Raw genomic sequence first — 21,754 nt, 5'->3', positions numbered from 1 at the left:
GCCGGGCCGTCACGTGGGGCTGGCGGGCCCGGGCGAGCGCGCGGCGTTCCGGTTCCGGGCACGGCGGGGTCGCCATGGCGAGCAACGCCGCCAGCCTGAACGCCGTGAGGGAGACCATGGACGGTGCGTGACTGCCCCGGGACAGCGACGCGCGGGATGCGAGGGAGAGGGAGCGCCTGGCCCCGCCGTGGGCCGCGCGCACAGGCGCCTCTCTTGGGAAGCGGGGCGCGGGTTGCGGCTGCCGAAAGATGCAGCGTGTGGCAGCTTTTGTTTTACTTCGTGAAACTTCAACCCCCACCGAGCGAGTGTCTTTGGACCTGACGTGGCTTTTCCTTTTTATGGTTTTGTTTCTTTTTTAAATTTAGCTAGGTATTTAACATAGAATACTAGGTTTTTTAAGTGTCTATATATATTTATATATGTGTGTGTATACACATATATTTGTATATATTTGCTCTTGTTTCTCGTTATGTGTAACTGTTGATGTAAATGACGTGACCTGGCTCGGTGCGTCTTGGATTTAAGCCAGAAGTGCTCGGGAGAGAGGGAGAGGGAGAGGGGAGCGGCCCTGGGCCGGTGTCAGCGGCAGCGCCTGAACTGACCTGAATCCCCACGTTTGGTTCTTGCTCGTGGCTCATGTCAGAAAACCAACTACACTGCAAAAAAAAAAAAAAAAACTCAAAACAACCCAAACTACAATATAGAGTGAAAGCTTTGAGGGCAGTAGTCAGTGGTGCAGAACTAAAATAGATTCTGATATGGAAAAAAAATAAAAACAAACCCCAAACTCAGGTACTGTTGTGGGATGGGGAATGTGAGAGAAGGGGTGCGGGGAAATACTTTGGAGATTGATAAGCCGTGAGGAATGTGAGCAGGTGGGTGAAGTTGGGGTGCTCACTTTCAGCCTGACTGTGAGGAATCAAAGCTGGCATGTTTTGGAGTTTTTTTTCTCAGTGTAGTGTGAAACTCTGGAATTCCACAAAATGCCTATACCAAAAGCTTATATGCAGGGTGGAAAGCAGCCAGGCAGTCTGTTGAGGGTTGTTAAATGTGGAGCCTTTCTCTGAAAATGCCCTAATGAGGGAGTAGAGGCTAGGAAGTATATTCAAGAGGTAGTGTTATGTGCTGTGAATTTGAATTTGTTATTTTCTCATCATCTTTCCTTCTCTTGAAGTTACAGCTGCTGTTACACAAGGGTTTTTTAGGACGGACCTTCATGAGTTGAGCTGGTGTAAAAATTAGCATTTCAGCCAGTGATCTCCGTGCTCTGACCTGCTGCTGGAGGCAAGGCAGGACTAGCAGGATCATTATGGCTCCTCTGATGCTGCAAGAGGGTAAAACCATTTTGTGCAGATAGAGAGCGACTTCTTTGGGAAGGACATAGAATCTTAGTTCTGGTAACTGTACTTGACAACTTCCCTCTTTCCACTCCTGCAGGAATAATTTAGACAGAAGGGACAACAGGCAGATTTAAAGACAAAGTAAGGCTTTTGAGAACAGATAAGGAAAGTGCGCTAATCTTCAGATTTAGGAGCCCAGGCTTCCTGTATAACTATGTGTGTATTTTATTTAAGATAGATAGAGACATTTAGCAGTTGTTGTCTGCAAAGTTGTTAAGAGTTTAGAATTGTTGTGGAGAAACTGCTACATCTCTCTGCCAAAGACACTGCCTCAACACCTAAAGATTAGAAAGGACTTCATCAGTCTGAAGTCCAAAAGCAAAGTGTTCTTATAGCCTACCTTTTACCTAATTGGCAGGTATGTTAATTGTTGAATTTTTCAGTTTTTTTTTTTTCACTTTTTCGACATCTATTATCCAGTGTTAAATTTCCTGAACCAGGGAAGCATGGTGTTTATTTTAGAAGCTGTAGCTTTTAGCTTATGCTGGAAGATTAAGCTTAAATATTGTTGCAAACAGCAATGGATATCTGCTGTGTTCACACTGTAGAAGTACTGTAGAATCTGAATGTTGATGAAAAACAATCTTGATCATTGAAATTTCATAGTCTGTAGGAACTGAAGTGCTTTCATTTTTTCTGTTGCAGTTCTGTTTGAGATTTCGAGAATATTAAACACTGGCTTGGATATGGAGACATTGTCTATTTGTGTGCGGCTTTGTGAACAAGGGATAAATCCAGAAGCCCTGTCTTCTGTTATCAAAGAACTGCGCAAGGCTACAGAAGCTCTAAAGGTGATGCTCTAGTTGAAAAAGCTTATAAATTTGTTTTTAAGAGTCAGATGCACATGCAACTTTCTATACTTCAATTTGTAGATTGTACTTTGATATGACTTATTTTTGAATTGAGGAAATTAGCTGTTCAATAGAGGAGGCAATAAATCCAACTCTACATGAAATAGGAAATGTTACAAATAACATGTTTCGTAGAAATAAAATAGACTAACTCTTCTGAAGAAAAAGACAACAACCAAAACTCACAATTTTTTATTATAGTCACCATTTGTCCCCTTACCTGCATAATATCACAAATAGATTTATCCTTTAATGAGTATCACCTCATTTCTACAACCTGAGATCTGAGAGTATGCAGCAGTACTTGTAAACAGGTACATGCATCTTGTTAACATCATCTTAACATATTGCTTTTATCCCCTTATTGCTTTGAACCTTTCCAAAGACCAGAAAGAGGGCATTTCATGATGTGTGTATATATAGGGCTTTTCATAAATGCGTATTTACCTGTTTAACTAGTAGATGGTTAAAAAAAAAAAATCTCACTTGCATTTTAAAAGATTTTAATTCATTACTGTCTACCTAAACATCACAGACAGGATTTTTTACTACTGCATTTTATATTCGGCTATTTTTGACAGGTGAAAGGAGAAACCTATGTCTTACATCTATGCTGGAAGACTGCAGACTTTATTTTTAACTTAACATTTTTCTATGCTCATGCATATTTTGTATTTGGGTCTATGCTTAAATGTGTGCTTACATTTGCATTTAACTGTGCATATAAATAATTGAGGGCTGTTTCACTTCTTCCATTGCTTTCACTGGTTTCCCATTCCTGTTGCTCTCCTTTGCAACAGGAATGCATAACTGGTGTAAAATCTACCACTGTCATTCTTCAACAACTGTGCTTGGTTGACTGTAGTTATTCAGTGATAAGAATTCTAATATTATTAATATAATACTTGGTATTGTGATTTATGCAGTTATGATTAGTGTAGTTTTTCTGAGTTTTGTGTCAATAACTAATCTATATGGATCAGGTAATAATACCATAAATTATATGAAGTAAACTCCAAAGGTAACTATATTTATGCATTTGAGCCTTTCTTGAAAGTATTAGGGTAAAATGTACAAGATGAAAACTGCTCAGATACAGGATGTGAGACAAGCAAACAGCAGTGGCTCTTCTAGTAAAGGGTGTTGGCAGCTGACAGCATTATTTTTTAGAAAAAAGTAGTGTTCATTAGAAAAAAATTTCCTAAGTAGCTTTTTTTTTTTAGACCCCTAAGTTATTTAGGTAATTTTAAAAAGTCACAAGAAAAGATTAAATTTAATCTACATGGTGTTTCTTTTGGTGACTTGGGATAATTTTTTTTTCTATTTCTAGGCTGCTGAAAATATGACAGGCTGACATGGGAGAAGATATCTGCATGAGAAGAATGTCAAGTTAAACTTACCAGGAGCTCTGAAGATCGGCACTGTTAAGAAAAAAAATGAAATAAGTGTATGTGAAGGTTTCAGAGTACTTCTGTAATACTTTTCAAAAGAATGGTGTATATAATAGCTTTGAAAAGTTTTTTAAAAGTTCACCAGTAATATTATTGGTATTTTGTGAACTGTTTGTGAACATAGTGCAATTGTTTTTCTTTGGCATCCTGTTCATTTAAAATCACGCCAGATATTGTACATTTGTTGAATTTATTAGTGTGTACCAACAAACCTTGTTAGAATGAGTGTAGTTTTGTTAATGTATCCTTTAGAAGTGGTAGTATATCATGGGTTTTATCTTTTGCTTTGGTAAAAAGCTACATGTGCAATTTTAGTCTTGCTTTATGGTCCAGATAGGAATGAAGCCCATAGTGACTTTATTTTAGAGCAGGGGCAGTAACTTAAGTCTCAAGCTGAAAGTAATAAATAAAGCATTTTTTAAATAATGTAGGTCATGAACTGTGTGTTTGATTCAATTCAAATTGCTGGGAAAAGTGTTTAACTTAGATAACAAAAGTTCTTCAGCTATCCATGTAGATATGTATGTAAGTTTAAATTCTAGATAACATGGCATATTTCACAGAGAGCAGATGCTACATTTGTTATACCTGTTCTGACTGTAGGATCTAAAAATATTAAGGCTGTATTGTTACTGCAGTACAATGGTCAGTGAATACATGAGAAGCATCTGATTTGGTTGATGAGTATCAGTAAGTCTTTAACAGCTGCTTGGTACAGGAATGTCTTCTCATATAGAAGACATAAAGCACTGGAAACCTTCGCTGATGCCAAAACAAGTATTAATGTCCAGTAAGTATCTCTGCACCCAGGAATTCTACTTTGGGAAGAAGATGGTTTCTTGGGTGTTCTTCATCTGCTGCTGTGTAAGTTTTTGGAGGTTTTTTAAAGGCTTTTGATTTTTTTTTTTTTTTTTTTTTGTTATGCTGTTTTCAAAGTGTAGTGCTAGTGGGACCTAAAGCAACCTGCAGGGTTCACAGGGCAAAGCACATTTGGAAATGAACCTGGAATCTTAGTTGAGCCAAAAGTTATATTTGTGTGAAGATAAAAAGTTCTTTTTACTTGAAGAGTTTCCATCATATACACTCTGGATCATAGCACTACAAAAAGCAATAAAGGAAGCAAAATACTTCATATTGCTGACAAAGAGAACAGAAAAGTATTTATATTGCACTGAATCACTTGCATTTATTTCCAGTTAGGCTGGCCAAAACTTCATTCTGGGAAGATGCTGGAAATAACTAAACTGGGCAATTTTAAAATGGTTTCATTTTGCACACTCATAGCAGCAATTTACAAAGGACTTTAATGTTCATGACCTGAATATTGACTGTATGAAAAGATATTAACAATTAAATTTATCTTTGGAAACCTGAAAATTCAGTAAAATATCCTGAAAACTCCAGGTCAGATCAGCACAAATGAGCGATTAGCTCTCTTACTTAATTTTCTCAAGACTCTATGCTACACGTCAAAAATGAGAAAATATTTGGGGACCATTCTCACTGGTCTCAGAAGTCACATCTCAGTCTATGAGATTTCCCTTGTGTAATTTAAACCCTGAAAATTTTCTGTAAACCATAGTAAATGTACCCAAAATAATAATGAAACTCAATAACAATATGTGTTTCTGCTGCTGCATTTCCTTTTCTTCTACAGCCAAATCTTTGGATAATACAGGAAGTCTGATGACTTCCCTTGAATGTCAGTCTATTGATTAGTTTCCAGGTTTTTTTCTAACCTGGTAGCTTGATTTTGGTTTGGGTTCAATGTCCTTGAAATGCTAAAACCAGCTTGTAACTGCAATGACAATTTATACATAATTTATAAAATTATATATAATTCTTTAACTGTCCAGTAAATTGCAACTACCATTTTACCATTGGTGAACTTACGGCTTTTAAGCACTTAGACATTTTCTGGTAGACCATTTTTCCTGCAGAATTAGAGAAGAAGAGCATGTCTTTGACATTCAAAACCCCAATTTGATGTCTATAAAACTAAAAGTGGATTATTTTCATTATTATGTGGAACTAAATGGTAGCATTGGTTACTTAATGTACTAAAGGGTGCTAATTTTGTACTTTAAATACTTAATATACCTAAAGTACTAAATGTACTAAACATGTTGTTTGTTAAGGTGGTGTAAGAGAACTCCTGACTGCTTTTGGTTTGGGGTGCCATCCGTAACAAATACAAAAAGTATTTTTTTTCTTCTTCCCGGTGAGAAATAAAAAAGAAAATCTCTCTAGTAAGAAGCTTCATTCTGGAAGTATTGGGACTGCAAGGTAAGTCTATCACTTTAATAGCATCCCCACTATGTGAACATGAATGCTGAGGCTTGGCAGTGATGGCTGAGAGGTCTTGGCTGCATTTGTAACACACATCACCTTCCACTACATTTAACTCAGAAGCTGAGCAAACAGCACAAGCTTTTCCTCTGTGCTCCTTACGTGCTCTTGGAACTCTGAAGAAGATAAACATCGGAATATCTATACAGGTCCTGACAAAAGTTGTTTTTTCTAACACAATAGCTTATTTTGTAGTCAAAGGCAGCTGCCTCAGGAAGGATAAGAACAATGCAAGCATGTTTGGTTGCTTTTCTTCTGTGTTCTCCTGGCTTCTAAATGTCTTCTATTCCAGGCTTTCCTGAACATCATATGGTTTGTCTATTTAGTAATTTTCAATACTATTTTTTCCAGTAGTCATCTAGTTTCCTTTGGACTATATATGCTTCCTGAATAACAGCAGCCTTTATCAATTCATGTCTCTTGCACAAAGAATTGCCACTTCTTGTTCATTTTGAGGCCGATTTTCACTAGTTTAATGTCCCTTGTACTGTAAACTTTTATCTACCATGCCATGATTCTGCAGATATGTAAGTCACCTTTAAATATCTTCTTCTAAACTGAAATGCATTGGCATTTGAGTGACCAAAAGCATGGAATAGCTTCTGTATTTACTGTCCTTTGAAACTTTTGGGTGTCATATATTATTTTCTGAGAAGGGAACCAAAACTGCACACAGCTTTAGCCATACAGCTAAGTACCGATTACTTTCTTGTTCTTTATTCCTTTTCTAGTATTTCCTAATATTTGACTTGCTTTTTTAATTTGATCTGAATGTTGAACTGTTTTCATGGCATCATGTATGGTAACTGCAGGATCTCACTCTTTAGTAGACTGATAAGCTTAGAGGTTATTTTTTCATATGTGGAAACTATGATTATTTATATCCATGTGTATAATTTACTTGTTTCTGCTGAATTGCATCTGCCACTTTTTCCTAATCAATCTTCCATGTGTTTCTCTAGCTCATCACAGTTTGCTAGTAGTCTTGCTACCATTACTAATTTTATCATTGGGAAATTTTGTTGCTTTATTCCTTTTTTGAAGTTAATTATAAGCAAGTCACACAGCACACAATGTATCAAAGACTGCAAAGGACAACTGGTAACCTGGGGCAGGAGCTGACCATTAATTTTCATTCCTTTGGAGTGATTGTGAATAGAATGCATCATTCTTACACCACGTCTTCAGTGTCACATACAGCAACTCTCTCTCTGTGAGAGTTTAAGCACAGTTGTGAATCTAGCCCTGCAGAGAGCATGGCATGCTTGATAACACTCAGGATCCCCAATGTTCTTCCACACCTGCTGCTCTATAGGTGAGAAAATAACTGGTTCATTCCTAGATTTGCTTTTTGATTCAATCAACTAGTTCCTTTTGAGTTTAACTTGTGCACTGTTGCAGGCACACTTTATTCCAGGGATTGCTCCTAGCAGGCTGCTTACCAGAGCCTTCCCTTCCCCAACACTTTCTGCCTTCAAACATCCCATCTGCTTTTGCATGCTCATAGTTCCATGCTATAGAAACACTGCAGTCCTTATTATTTTAATATACTGTAAATTAAAAGGCATAAAAAATGGCAATGACCTAAGACTCAGCAGTGATCCATGATATGGTATGGCTGTAGACAACCTGCTTTAAGGAGATCTAGTGCTGAACAGAGGGGCTTTACATTACTGTGTGTGTGATGGGACTTTGGCAGCTTACTTTACTTTGAAGATTCAAATCTGAGATGCAAATATTACTCTTTAAATAAAGTTTGAAAACAGAGTTTCAAAGAATGAAGGGTATGTCAAAGTAATTTTAACTTTTAAAAGGAGTGAGGGCAAGGACAGAGAATTGCAGACCAGTCATCTCACATAGCAGCAAACATCCAAAGTGGTAAATTTGGGATTTACCAAACTGGTAAATTTGGGATTGTATCACCAAAGAATGAAAGATAAAGTCAAGTAACAAGAGACAGAATGAGAGGAAATAGCTATTATAGAATGGAAATGGCTTTTTACAGAAAATAGCTTCATTAAGTACAAATAGCAAAGTAAAACCGTAGTGCTATTTACTGCTTCCAGACCCACTGTTTATACTTCAAGAAAGCATGAGGATAATTTAAACGAAGCCATAAAACTCTTTAGGGATGGGAAGGCAAGCCTGAAGAGATCTCAAAGCACTCTGGGTGTGCAGGTTCTCAAAGAGAAGTCGAGAAGAGACATAATGACCCTAGTTCTGCCCTTGAACATAAGGGCAGTCTTGTGGGTGCATCTTTTTAACCTTACATAGAAAACCAGATTCAGTAGGTGTTATTGGAGAAATCAAACCTTAAAAGTAAGGCACAGCTTCCTAGGAGTGAAAGTAAGCAAACTTTGACATGCCATATTAGGGAAATGACAACTGGCAACTGCTTGATGTTAAAATGAAATTAAAAATAATTCCAAAGGACACGCTTTAATCCAGTTTCTGGGGTGAAGTCTACAGTACCTTTTAGCAGGGTGTAGAAGTTCATTTTGACTGCAGAGTCTGTGAAGGGCAGTGTAAAACAGCTTTAAGTAATGTGAAGAGAATTAGGAATATTTAGGATGACTATCAGTGATGTTTCTGTCAGTAAGATAAATGGAAGCCTGGTTTCCAAGATATTTAAATGTTCCCTGATCAAAAAAAAAAAAAAAAAAAAAACCAACACCACAACTATTAATTATCTGCGCTGGAAATCTGGAATATATTGAGTCTAGGCACTTTTATTATCACTTTATAAATATTCTTATTTTTTCACCTCCAATTTTCACATGTACAAAGAGACTGGCTCATGAAAATGGATCTCTGAAAGAGCTCAGTGGTGTCATTATGTAGGTGAGTGGGAGTTTAATGCTCAAATTTAACTTTCAGTGAAGGAGATGGAAAATGAAGGAGTGAAGATGATGATGCCACGCTGTACTGTGGTTACCCAAGGAGGCAGCCAGGAGGAACCCTTAGGAGGGAAGGAGGCCTCAGGAGGGTGAAGAGGCTGATGGACATCCCAGCCTGAATTTAATTTTGATTATTTTATTTGTACACCAGATCCAAAATTAGTATATTTGAATATACCAACAGTTATTTTCCTACTTAAGGGACAGGAGATAGAGGAGAGAGAGAGACTTAGGTGGTCACATTGCCTTGGCATTTGGCCTTGAAGCTGGTAAGACAGTAAGGCTAGTAAGCCCTCCTGCATTGCTGCCTGCTGTAGCTGGTGAGGATGTGACTGGAAGGAGCTGAGTTACCAGCTCTCTCTCCATCCCACTTTCCTGGGCTTTTGGAAAAGCTCCTCATGACATTTCATCTTGCATTCCTAGGAAAGCTGCTCAGTACATGCCGTGGTTTTTCTCCCAAGCCAGTTTATAGGGGCATATGGTTGTGAACAGGATTAATTATAATTTTTTGGTGGAGCAGCTAAAAAAGGAGAGAAATAGTCTCATTCCTGTGACCAGCAAACTTGTCTTGAATTCAAAGCCTATAGTAAGCAGCAGGTAGTTATTTACTGTTTGTAATTCCCAGCTGCGAAAACCTCAGGATGTTAAAATAATATGCACATAAATACTGAGGCTTTATGGTACATAAGTGCTGCAAGATCAGTGTTAAGGAAAAATATTAAAAATTTGCAAATACAGTGCTCTGGCATATATAAGATTCATGAGGGACTTAAAGAAGAATTGTACACTAGTCTTGCACATTTTGAAGTAAAGATACAAAAACATCTGGACAATAATTTCCTAGGACATGAAAAGAGGAGCCATGCTATTTTTTTAGGCAGAATTCAGGATACACTGAATTGTGTAAGATACTGGATATACAGAGATACAGACTGAAGAAAAACTTAGAGCAAGTGCTTTTTTTAATTCAAAATGGAATGTTTTGTTTAGCTTCACTTCAGGTAAAACCTGTTACAGGCACAGGAACAACACAAGGTACATGCACAGCTGTTTATTTTTATGTGCTATAATGATTTCACTCATTGAAAACAGAAAAATAACTCTGGTGCATACACAGACTGATAATCTGGCCTGCAATTTTAGCATGGTATTTCAGGCTATGCATTTCACTGGTAAGCATTTCATGGTAAGTATGATACCAGTGATAAAGCCACCAGTCTTTGTCCATCAGTGGCTGACTGTCTGCTTGCATTAGATGACTTCACAGCAGCTGTTACTTTTTTAGACACATTGAGCCAGATTTGGCACTGACCCTGTGAAGTTTTATGAAAGTTAGTGAAAATAGCAATAGAGCACATGAATCAACAGGGAATATGGACTTTGTTCATCTTAACTGTGGCTGGATGGGGGAGATAAAGGCATGATTTTGTTTGGGAAAATCCTTTCATTTTCACTTGGGAGGGCACTCTAGTTAAAATAGGTTGTTTTCCTTCATCTAAATATTAAAAACTAACAATAATTAAAATAATAAGGAAAATTATTTTGCTAAAACTCCAAAGATCCCCTTCAGTGTAGCTTTATAATTTGTCATCCAATGTCTTGTGCTTCCATTTATCTTCTGTGAGTTGGGTTTTCTGACAACTACATCTGCCAAAATTCATTATTTTCCTCTCTCCTCTCCCCTCTATTTTAATTCTCTCATTAGAGAGGGTCAGGCTTCAATGTTTTCCAATTTCTCAGCAGTCATTTCTACAATATTTCCTCAAGATAATCAGGCACTATTCAATAATAGTTTTCTTGGAGACTGACTTTTCTGCTGGAAATGGTTTTGATAGAACTGTTTTAATTGGTCATCATATGTGCACAACTATCAGAGAAAGTGGAGTTGTGCAATACCCTGCATGCCCAAATCTGCTCAGTGTTCTGGTGCACAAACATCTTTATTTAGGTATCCCTAAGTAACATTTAGAATGTTATATTGTGCAGTGTAGGTATCCAGTGCATTGGTATATGTATGCCAGTGTTGTTTGTAGAGAGATCACATAAATATCAGAGATATCCTTCATTTTTCTAAAATACATCTTTTATTTGTGTTTTGCTATTACCATCCTGTGATGTGTCCAAGTCACATTTGTCATCTGTTTTCAGTTTTAGCAAAAAATCACTAGGGAAAAAACACAGGCAGTGCTTTGCCCTAATTTCAATTTATTTGGCTTTATCTGTTCCAACATCTGAAATTTTCAGCAGACAGAAACTGGTTTGTGTTACATACCTTGATATCCACAAAAATGACTATTTTGTCTGTGCAAAAATTAAAGTTTGCTGCTTAACAATTTTATTGAAAGGGTACTGTTGTCATGCATGTTCTTTGTGTTTATGTCAGCAATTTTTTAAAGCCCTTCCAATATTTGTAAAACAGAAAGTAGGAGAATAAATAGAAGTATTACTGGAAACAGTTGCATATTCCACTAGATGGCAGGCAAACATTTGCAACCACTGCTGCAGCATTGTAAAATATCCCTCTATTAGTTTTGTATGGATTCTGATAAATAGTATTTTAGAATCAATTTCCAGTTTAATGAAGGACTGGTGCAATTTAACCTTTTGATTTATTTTAAAAACATTTTTAATAGTAGAAAGAAGAATAAAAAAAGGTGTGCTATTGATTGCAGGTCTTTGGCTCACAAGAGAGAGAATTGAAGTTTGAGAACTTAACATTATGTATTTTTTGTATTTAAATTTTACTAAGAAAGGATACAGCAGTAGTAAAATGGCCACAGAAGAGAGGGTTTTTAGCATGGTAAATGGGTAGGGGCATCTTTTCCCTTCCATTCAGAGTAATAGAATTTACACAAACTGTCTTAGAAGCTGCCCTGAAGGAAGTTCTGTCACCCACTGTAGTTTGTAGCCACTTTGGCTTTTTCTCTTTTTTGTGTATTTAAGTACTTTTCTTAAGTTAATCAGCAATCTGCAGTGTTTAAGACAAGAAGGCACACTCAAGGTAAAGGTGCCACACAGTGGCATCCTAACAAGTGTAGGAAGATATACCTCCCCTGCTGAAAATATACCCATGAATGTACCCATACCGTAGCAGCATCACACTTTAAAATAAACACCAAATAAATAGTCAAATTTATTAGATGGGGTAGGTTACATAAGAACTAAGACAACTCCAACCATTTCCAACAGTGAAAAAAGAAAGTAGAAGCAGCATGAATACTCCCAGCTGCCTTCTTCTGAGGAGGTCATTTCTGTCCCCCAAATGTTTCTGAATCTCTTTCTTCTCTTTTGTTCTCCAAAAGGAGAGGGGAATGGTGGTAGGATGGAGATTTCTCAAAGTAGGATATTTAAGAGGGTAGGATAGAAGTAACATATTAATCTTCAGCCTCTCTCCATAGATGATAATCTTTCAGGAAGAAGGTATAATCAGATTAGTTTATCAAGGGTTAATGAGTGAAAAGAGAGCTGTCCCCATCTCAGTCTCTGTATTCCCCACACCCACTAAGCCCTTTCCCTAATATTTAATGAAATTGCAATTTTATACTTTATGGTGGTGGTATTTCTGTAGAAAAAGAAAAACAAACCCCAGATTATTTCAACTATCCTTTAACCTCTGTTTTTCTCTGCAGTCAGTGGAGAGAGGGAAGCTCTCAGTGGAGAGGGGCAAAGAGAGCACTAAAGTTACTCTGAATTGCTCTCTAAAGGAAACTCTCTATTGACTGAAAAGGTAACCCAAGGAGACTAGTATCCTGAGGCTAAGATTAGTCTTTGCAAATATTCCCATTAGATCACCTACTCTGACTTCCTGTATTTCACAAGCCTTTGAATTTCACCTAACAACCTCTCTATTGAGTTCAATAACTTGTGTTTAGATAAAGCATATCCAACAAGAAATTTATTCTTTAGTTGAAGACATTAATAGAGATAGTGTATCCACTGATTCCTTTGTTGGTTTGTTCCACAGTTAATCATCTCCTCTGTTAAACTTTGTGTGCCTTATTTCTTGTTTAATTTATCTGGCTCGAGCTCAGTACACAGCTGCTTGTTATGCCTTTTCCTTCTTAACTAAAGAACCCTCTAGTGTGTGGGATTTTCTCCTGAGGGAGCTATTATAATCAAGTCACCACTCTATCTTCCTTTTGATAGATTGAAAGGATTTTTTCTTTCTGTAAAACATTTTTCTTTTTCTTTCCAGTACTCATTCTTGTCTTCTTTGCAACCTGTGGGGTTTTCCCCTTCAGTCTGATAGCAATCTCACCTGTGGTGTGTGGAGATAAGATTTGCTCTGATCTGCTCCAAGATCTCACTCACAATTCCTTTTGCTTAATGCTTCCTCAGCAACCCCTAAGTCCTTTCTGGATTTCATGGTTTCACAGAAGCTGGTGGCCCACTTTTCCAGGATGGCCCAACTTGTTGGCAGTTCCTTAGCTTTTCATATATCTGCATTCAAATGCCTTTTGTTCAAATTGGTCCACCTTGCTGAACAGTTCCAAACCCTCTTTCTGTCTGCCTTCTCTTTACATTTACCACTCTGCCAGCTTTTTTGTAGACTACAAATCACAAAAGCCAAAATTTTGTCATTTAGTTCCAGGTTATCCATGACAAAGCATCAGCTCAGTTACAGAACCTTTAGTCCCCTGCAAAAATCACTTTGGTTGCTCCTGCTTATGTGTGATCTTGAATTAAATAATATGGTCCCAACGTGTGCTTGTTTATATGCCCTTTCTTTATTAAAATCAAGTCTCAGCATTGTCTTTGCTTTTGAATACTGATTTTTGGAAAATTTACCCATTCCTGAAGTCCATGAAAGGAGTTTTTATTGAGACTGTGTAAGCCATTAAAAAATTAAATGTCATGTTTTCTAAAGTCAGAACTCCCATGAAAGTCTAAAAGCATGCAATTACAGATAGAGTAGTGACTTGATTATAAACCAAATTAATAATCCCATCAAAGAATGAAGTAAGTTTTATTTAACAAGACCTATTTTCTACAAAACCATGTTGACCATCATTAATTACATTCATTCCTTCAATTTTGTATTAATTGAATCCCACATCAGCTTATTAGCTTTTCCATTAATTTTCCCTGCCTTTTTTTGATGCTTACTGGTTTTAAGTTACCTGGGTCATCACGGTTTCCCTTTGAAAAGAATGGTACAATGTAAGTGCTAATTCAAGAATTATCTAATATCTCCAGAGTTTTAAATACAGGGCACTAGACTCAAGATCTTTTGCTCTTTTTCTTAATCCCACTATTTTCCTTAATTGTGCATAACTAGCTCCTTTGTAGCTCCAAACACGAGTACATTAATATATGATGCATTATTTTAATATTTCTGTGTTCTGCAATTTTGTGTCTTGCTCTTTTAGCTGCTGTTTATAAATCTAGAAAGGAGATAGACCACCTCTCTAGCCACAGACAGTGTCCAGCTATGGAAATTAATTTGTTTTTTACTGGTTAAAATCAAAATTAAGGCATTCCTGATTACTGTGGATCCCTTTTATCTGCAAACTTGTAGCTGTTGCAAATGAATCCTGTTTTAGGGAGAACTGTATGGGAATCAGCAGATGGCACTGTTGCAAGTGTCTTGTTGATTCTTTTGTCTTAGAGGAGACTTAGTACAAATGGGCCTTGAAATATATACTTAGTTGCTATTTGTTTATTTTTCCCTTACAGTAGCCCTGACGAAATCTAGAACAAGCTAAAGATTTTTTCACGGACTTTGTGATAGTCCAAAGCTTTTGCCTATGAACAAGCCAAACATAAGACAGACTACAAACCTCACAAGTGGCTTAAGTGGTGGCCAAGACTATGACGCTCTTCAGTTGTCCAAAATGTTTTTTGTTCTTTGGAGAGTGAGAAGCTTAAGCAGCTCCTACACAGCCTAGCAACGTTTAAAGTGTCCCAAGCCACAAAAATGTGAGGGAAAACATTCTGGTTTTTGCTTCTCTGAGTCAGGCAAAATGGTAGGGTCATTCATAATGTTTCATTATCAAAATCAAGAAGAAACAAGGGAGTGGTAAACTCATTTAAATGTAATGCAGCTTTTGATGAAGTTCTGAAAAAATTCATCAGCCAATTTCAAATCTGACACCCAGAGAAGAGTAGCAAGACAGAGGACTGACAATGACAGTGACAAAAAGTTATGAGGCTGTGTAATGGAGCTCATACATCTCTTATGCTCATGTTTATCAAAGTATTAATTGTAGTAAATTCATAAAAATCAAAACTTGTAGGAATATATTGAATACCATTGCAGATATACATGCTACTTTGATGGGTTTGGATTGCATATTTCCCATTAAATAGTTTTCATCTGTTAGTAAAGCTCTGAATCAAGCTCACTTTTTTAGGTGCTACTTAAGCATTATATGTTTATCTGCCTCTCAGTACAAGGATTATGCCTGGTTATGTACACGTGAATGTACATGTACATGCTTAATCTTTAGTTTGCAATGTACATATTCAAAGTGTGAAGCCTCATATTTGACACTTATTTAGCATCTGGTTAAACATCACTGAACTACTTGACACTGAATGTGCAATAATTTTCTCAATTAAAATACCTGATTGCATTCAATAGGATAAGGATAACCAGTTTCATGGGGAATGTCGCCATAAAACAGTTGTCCAGGTGCAACCTACCCCAGCTAAGCAAAAAGAAATTATATCCATATTTATCAAAATGCATAATCTTTGTTTTATATATATATATATATACATATGTGTGTGTGTGTGTGTGTCTATATGTTTTAAAGTAGACTAACACCATGTCCAGCAGGGACAGTAATTCACTGGGGAATATAATTTGATTAATTGACACTCAGCAAATCCTTGTTCATACAAAGTGAAGCACAGGAACATCAGTATATATATTTAACATAAGCTTTTTTTTTTTTTTTTTGAAGCCATGCCAAAAATAAATGCCCTTTAAGCAGCATACAGTACCATTTCTCTCACTGGGAGGCCTAACCAGAGCTGCCAGTCTTGTACAAGTGTTTCCTTGAGGACAAACATTTAAGGTGGAATGTTAAATAATCACTTCTATAAGGTTATTCATAGCCACTTCAATCCAAGCTGGCTTACCACATTCTCCCTGTGATTTTCCATTTCTAAGTAGGCAGCCATCTTGCACACCAGTGATTTTGCTGAGTCTCCTTTAGTTGATGATAATCTTTCTGCAGAGAAGCAAGAACAGTTATTAGAACAGTGTATTTAACCCTATATGAAAAAGACAATTCCTCTCAGGAGTATTTCAGAAGCTAACACCTTTTGCAGCCCTGTGCTGCATGTAGTAGGGGTTGCCCTCTCTCTTGCCAGGCACTGGCTGGAGTTTTCCAGCTCTCCTGGATGTATCTCAAATTACCAGTTTAAGTACATTGATGATGTGTTTATCTGAGCCTTCAGATAAAGGTACAAATGTATTTCACATACTATGGGGATAAAAGACACATGTAAGTGCTTCAATGGATTCTTTGAGCTGTCTGTAGATACATTTTTTATAGTTTCTCCCTGTATCCCTTGCCAAAGGCAATCATAGTCACCTTACTCTTTGTGTTCTTCAGTGGCCATTTACATGCCATCCTGACTGCACCTTTTACTCACTTATGTGCCCGCTGTTGCTTTGTTGGGGATAATATTTTCTCAGGACACAACTGAAATGTTAATCCATGCAGGACTTCTGTCACCTCCACATGGATTATTGTAATTCCTCTCTGGTGTCTACCTGATTACAAAACTTCACAAGTTCTGTTTTACATAAAATGCTGTGGCTGACATGCTTATTCATCTTAAAGCAAATTAGCAAATATCACTGGTCTTTTGATCCATGCTATGGCTGCCACTCAGAGCAGTGCTTCCTTCCTACATGACCTGGAATGCATTGATGTCTGATGATGGATTCTGACCACAAATATTAATGCAAGCATACAGTTTAGGCAGTAAAATATTGCCTTGCTCCTTTTGTCACACTATAAACCACCTTTTTCTTTGCTTTATGTTGATGTGCTAACACTTCTAATAGCCATGCTTAAGAATAATTAGTATATTCCTAGGTATTTGGAATGGGATTGGACACCTCAGGCATTCTAGTTGAAAGAATGTGTCCTCCAGCTGCAGGAACTCATGTTGTTAAGTTCTTTTCTAAATGAGGCTTTTACTGGACAAACAGGACTCCACTCTTTCCTGGTTTTACTTCCAATAAGGAATATGGAACTGTTCAAGCCTGTGTCTGCATGACTTTGTAGGGAATAGCATAGTAAGGAGTTCACAAGCAGCTTTTCCCAGACTCTATCCAGGGTTTGGAAGTCTCTAGCAATACAGGAAATGAAGACTAGCTGCCATTTTTCCTGACACATTTCCACGGGGAATAATACCACCAAAGCACAACACTGTTCTATTTTAGATCTAGGAACACAGTATGAACTTTGCTGTTGAGACCATAATTTAAAAAAGTAAAGTTATATGAAGTGCACCTATTTAAGAAAAGTTGATAACAAAAATGAATGTCTCAGTGTGTTACTGTACTCTTTCATACCTATATAGCCCATGAAAGCACTCATCTTTTTTCTGCTTTGGGTTGCAATCCTGTATGGAATATATTCATCTTTCCTTCACAAGCTACAATAGAATTCCCATGCACTAGAACAGTTTGTGATGGAGACCTGCTTCCCACATACTGTAACCTGACTTTGCAGATATTTAGCTTGAAGATTCACCTTGTCTAACTTCATATTTGCCATAATGAGGTCTACTGCTGAGCTGCTTGCCTTAGGCATGTTGTTTGTTGATGGAGAGATGCAATTTTGGGGCATAGTCTGACTTGTTTTGTGGATAAATCAAATTATATTAATTTGCTAATTATCTAGATTAAATTAGACACAGCCTTTTATTATCGATCAGATGAATTCCATTCTTGGAGACACAACTACCATTAGTCATATAGTATTTTAGCTGAGTGCAGTGCAACTGGTTGTGTGAATAAATGTCCACATACTACTAATATCTGGAAGGTGTCTTATTTGAAGTCTCAGTCAATCACATAATAACTAAAAGACATCAAGGGAAATAGTTATTCGAGAAACTATTGTTATAATCTGATGGCTATTCAGTGCTTTCCCCCTCCTTACTAGTGACTTACACCTGTATCAGGCAAGCAAAAGAATAAAACCTCAAAGCACTATATATATATATATATATGTACAGATGCTTAGACACAGTGAAAGGTATGTTACCTGTGTATATATACTACTATGCATTTTTTATTCTAGTCTATAGATTGAAAAAACCTGCAGCACAGAGGGATGCAGTAACTTGGTGTACAACCTGGGTCACACTCTCCTTGTCTTACATGAATATGCACATGAACAATGAGACCCGTTTTTTGGCCTCCTCTAGTAGAAGTACTGAAATTAAACAAAAGAGGTTTCTTGATTCCTTCTAGTGTAATGCTGCTCATCTCAGCAAAGTTAGGAACTTGCATGATACTAAAGCCAGCATTTTAATAGGCATTTTAATTATACAGGCATTTTAAGTATAATTACTTTTTAAAAATCCCCAAAATATTGGGAAAATAGTGAAATAAACTTGCTATTAAGTAAAATAATTTCAATTATTTTAGTTAGATTGTCCATGCTTCAAAAGTTGCTAATACGTTATATTTACTTTTAGGGATCTTTGTACTATTGCATAAACACTGTAGTGCACTGAAACATCTAATATTTAGCCATAATAGTTTGCCATAAATATTAAATCTTGTTTTATTCATAGAGCTGCAATGAAATACAAACATGTATGCACACATATGTACCACCAATTATAAAAACTGATATACACAGTGGAATATTCTAATGGGTTGGTCCTCTCTTTATTCTCAAAATTGTTTCCCTTAGGCTCCATTTCTGTTGCTGTGCCATCTCAAGTGTATTTGAATTTGAAAGTGTTCTCTAGTTTTGAATGTTAATGGATGTCATTGCACTATGGCTCTATAAGAAGGAAGAATATTACCATCAAATAAAAACACTGGAAGTTTTGAAGAAGATGTTTTTTAAGACACAGCTCTGACTAAAATAAGAATGCTTTCATTTTTACCCATGAAAACAAATTAATCTTGCTGTATAAATAAAGGAAATTTATTTATTTATGCAGAAAACATACTAAAGCTTGTTTAAGTGTGCAAAGTAAAGTAATCAGATTAAATTAATATTGATAAGAAATAATAATTCCTATTATGTTAGCACTGTGCACAAGGTCAAGACCTATTCTGGGTTCTCAGATAATTGAAAGAAAATTGTTCTGATGTTTCTTAAAATTTGACTTATGCTGGCAATGAATATTTAAAAAAATGAATACCTGACCAATAATCCATCCTCGGTGGAGATTCAGCTAAACCTTGCAACAGAAATTGCCTTTTGGTTCAGCCTATTTATTTTAAATCTAGGACTCTCTTATTTGGGATTTCAGAATAAAGCCATTTTTTATGGAGATTGCAGTGTAATAGATGAAATGGTAGCAGGATTTTTTTACATAAAATTTGGCAGAAGGAAGATATCTGAGCTTACACCAAAAATATCAGCAATCTGTATGCTAAACTGTAAATCATGCTGCACATATTAAAAGCTCTCACATACACAAACTAAATTTGTCTAAAGTCATTACTTTCAGAAATTAGACAGTCTGGGACAATAGTATGTCCTTAATTTTTTTTTCCTTCTCTTTCAACCAGTCTTTCATATTAGCACATTTTTTCTTTTTTTTTTTTTTTTTTCTAAATTATATGAAAAGAGAACAAAAGGTATCTACCACGTTGAATTTCAAGAGCCTGGGGTCTGGGTATTTTAACCCTTACTTTATTAAACACTTTTTATTCCCACAAACAGTCCTACTGGTGTCCATGAAATGATGCATATTGGTATTGCACATTTAGAGAAGATGTAAGAATTTTGCCTTTGGACTTCACAAATATGAAAAGTAAGCTGTAACAGAATAAATCATATTTTCTGGAAATTTTTTGAAAGTATGGCAGGGAAAAACCAGTAAGATTCAGTGTGGTGCTCACAGAGATGAGAGAACAGCAACACAAAAACTTTGTATGCACCTTGGCATTCACACGTAGTCTATTGATGCTTGGATACATAAAATATTTTGTTCTGGTTATTGTTTAGTAAAAGCTCAGGCAGCCAATGGTTCAGTTAATCAGTACATTAAATAAGAAGTTACGTAAGTATGATTTTTCAGCTCTCTCTCTCTCCTTGATCTTTGAAGTGTGTCACTCTTTCATTTTGCCATTCAACAGTCTGACATGCAAAAGCTTTGTTCAGACAGTTTAATTTAATCACTGCCACTGGTTCAACAAGATGATAAAATCCCCTGTGCTGTACAACATCCAACATCCAGCTCACTGTTATCTGATACTGTTTGAAGCTCCTCTCATGAATGTGTGCTGATAACACAAGAACTCCAAACATGTCATAAACAATATATTAATACCCTGGATTGAATTCCATTAGAATAAGAACGAGATGAAGTTTAGGCCCTCCAAGAAGGCCAATGTAATAAAATGTAATTTGGACTAATCTTTCCAAAGAATGCCTCGTGTTTGAAGATGACAGTCTCCCATCAGAAGGAGAAGTAATTGCTTGTTGAATACGCTGGGAACTCCTTTGAATTCTGGCCTTTGTACTTTGTGCACTTTCCAGGTGTCTCCTGCAGCAGACAATCTACCCTTTTGTTTCAGCAGGGAGATGGCAGGACTGCAAATAATAAAATAGGCAGTGTTTGTTTTAAGGAACAGTGCGGGGCCGGATGGAATTTCTAGGAGCTTAGGACTAGAAGTGGGGCTGTTTAAGGTAAAAACAAAGCAAAGGACTTAATAGGTAACGTAATTCAATTAATCTGTTTCCTTAAATGGAATCAGGAAGAGGTAGAAAGGTATTTCAGCCAGTGCATGCCTACAGATAGCAGAAAGCATAAAGGTTTACCTATCTCTGGAGCAGATCTTTATACAACATAGTAGCAACACTGAAAAACTTGTTTAGCCAGAGAATTCAACTGGTTTAAACTGGAATTTTCAGGATATGTATTTTTTAAAATAGATATGGTTTACATATAAAAACTTTTTCTTTGATTTTGTTGACAAGGAAGAATTTCTTAGATTACTTCATAAGCAATAAACCAAAACAAATGACAGTACTCTGGTTTGGTAATAAATTTATTGTTTATTTGCAGCAATTCCTGCTTTTTACTAAAAAATTACCAGGCATTGATAATATCCTTTCTGGTCCAGAAAACCTGTAAGGCAGAGATTTTTCTTATAATTAAAAAAAACCCCCAAAAACCAACAAACAAACAAACAAACAAAAACACGGAAAAAAACAAAACAAAAAAAAAAAAACTCCAGCAGGTTCTGTTTAAAAGAGGAAACAGTTTGGTTTTGTTTAGCTCATTCTCATCTCAGTGCTGTTGAGCCACACCTGAATCTCTGTGACTGCGGAGTAAGGACTGCCCAAATACACAGTCATAGGAAAGTAAACATCTGGAGTTGTCAGTGCAAAAGGGCAGCAAGTTAATCCATAGATTGGATCTGTGAATGTTTCTACTGGACGCAGCAGCACTTTGCATTCTTGTCCAGTGAGCACTCTTCCAAATCCACCTCCACTCTGAAAAGATAGGTTGGTTGCATTTCCCCATTCAGGCTTTATTTTTCTGCCATTTAGTGAGCTCTTAGCTCTGTTATGTGAACATCAAAATATCAGCTGAGACTACTAAGATTACTCCTGTGAAAATATTTGCCCATACCTACAAAATTC

The 21,754-nt window shown here is 36.6% G+C and overlaps 1 protein-coding gene across 1 annotated transcript; it reads left to right on the top strand.

The window, feature by feature from the left end:
• Positions 1–5: 5 nt before the first annotated feature.
• Positions 6–4,132, top strand: MZT1 (mitotic spindle organizing protein 1). The gene is made up of 3 exons (XM_009085274.3): positions 6–123; positions 2,046–2,191; positions 3,582–4,132. Exons 1-3 carry the CDS (start codon positions 75–77, stop codon positions 3,603–3,605), a joined length of 219 nt encoding a protein of 72 aa, XP_009083522.1. The 5' UTR covers positions 6–74; the 3' UTR covers positions 3,606–4,132.
• Positions 4,133–21,754: the final 17,622 nt, after the last annotated feature.

The sequence above is a fragment of the Serinus canaria genome, chromosome 1 (genome assembly GCF_022539315.1).
Source record: "Serinus canaria isolate serCan28SL12 chromosome 1, serCan2020, whole genome shotgun sequence".
Lineage (NCBI taxonomy): Eukaryota > Metazoa > Chordata > Aves > Passeriformes > Fringillidae > Serinus > Serinus canaria.
This window is presented reverse-complemented; position numbering and strand designations above follow the sequence as displayed.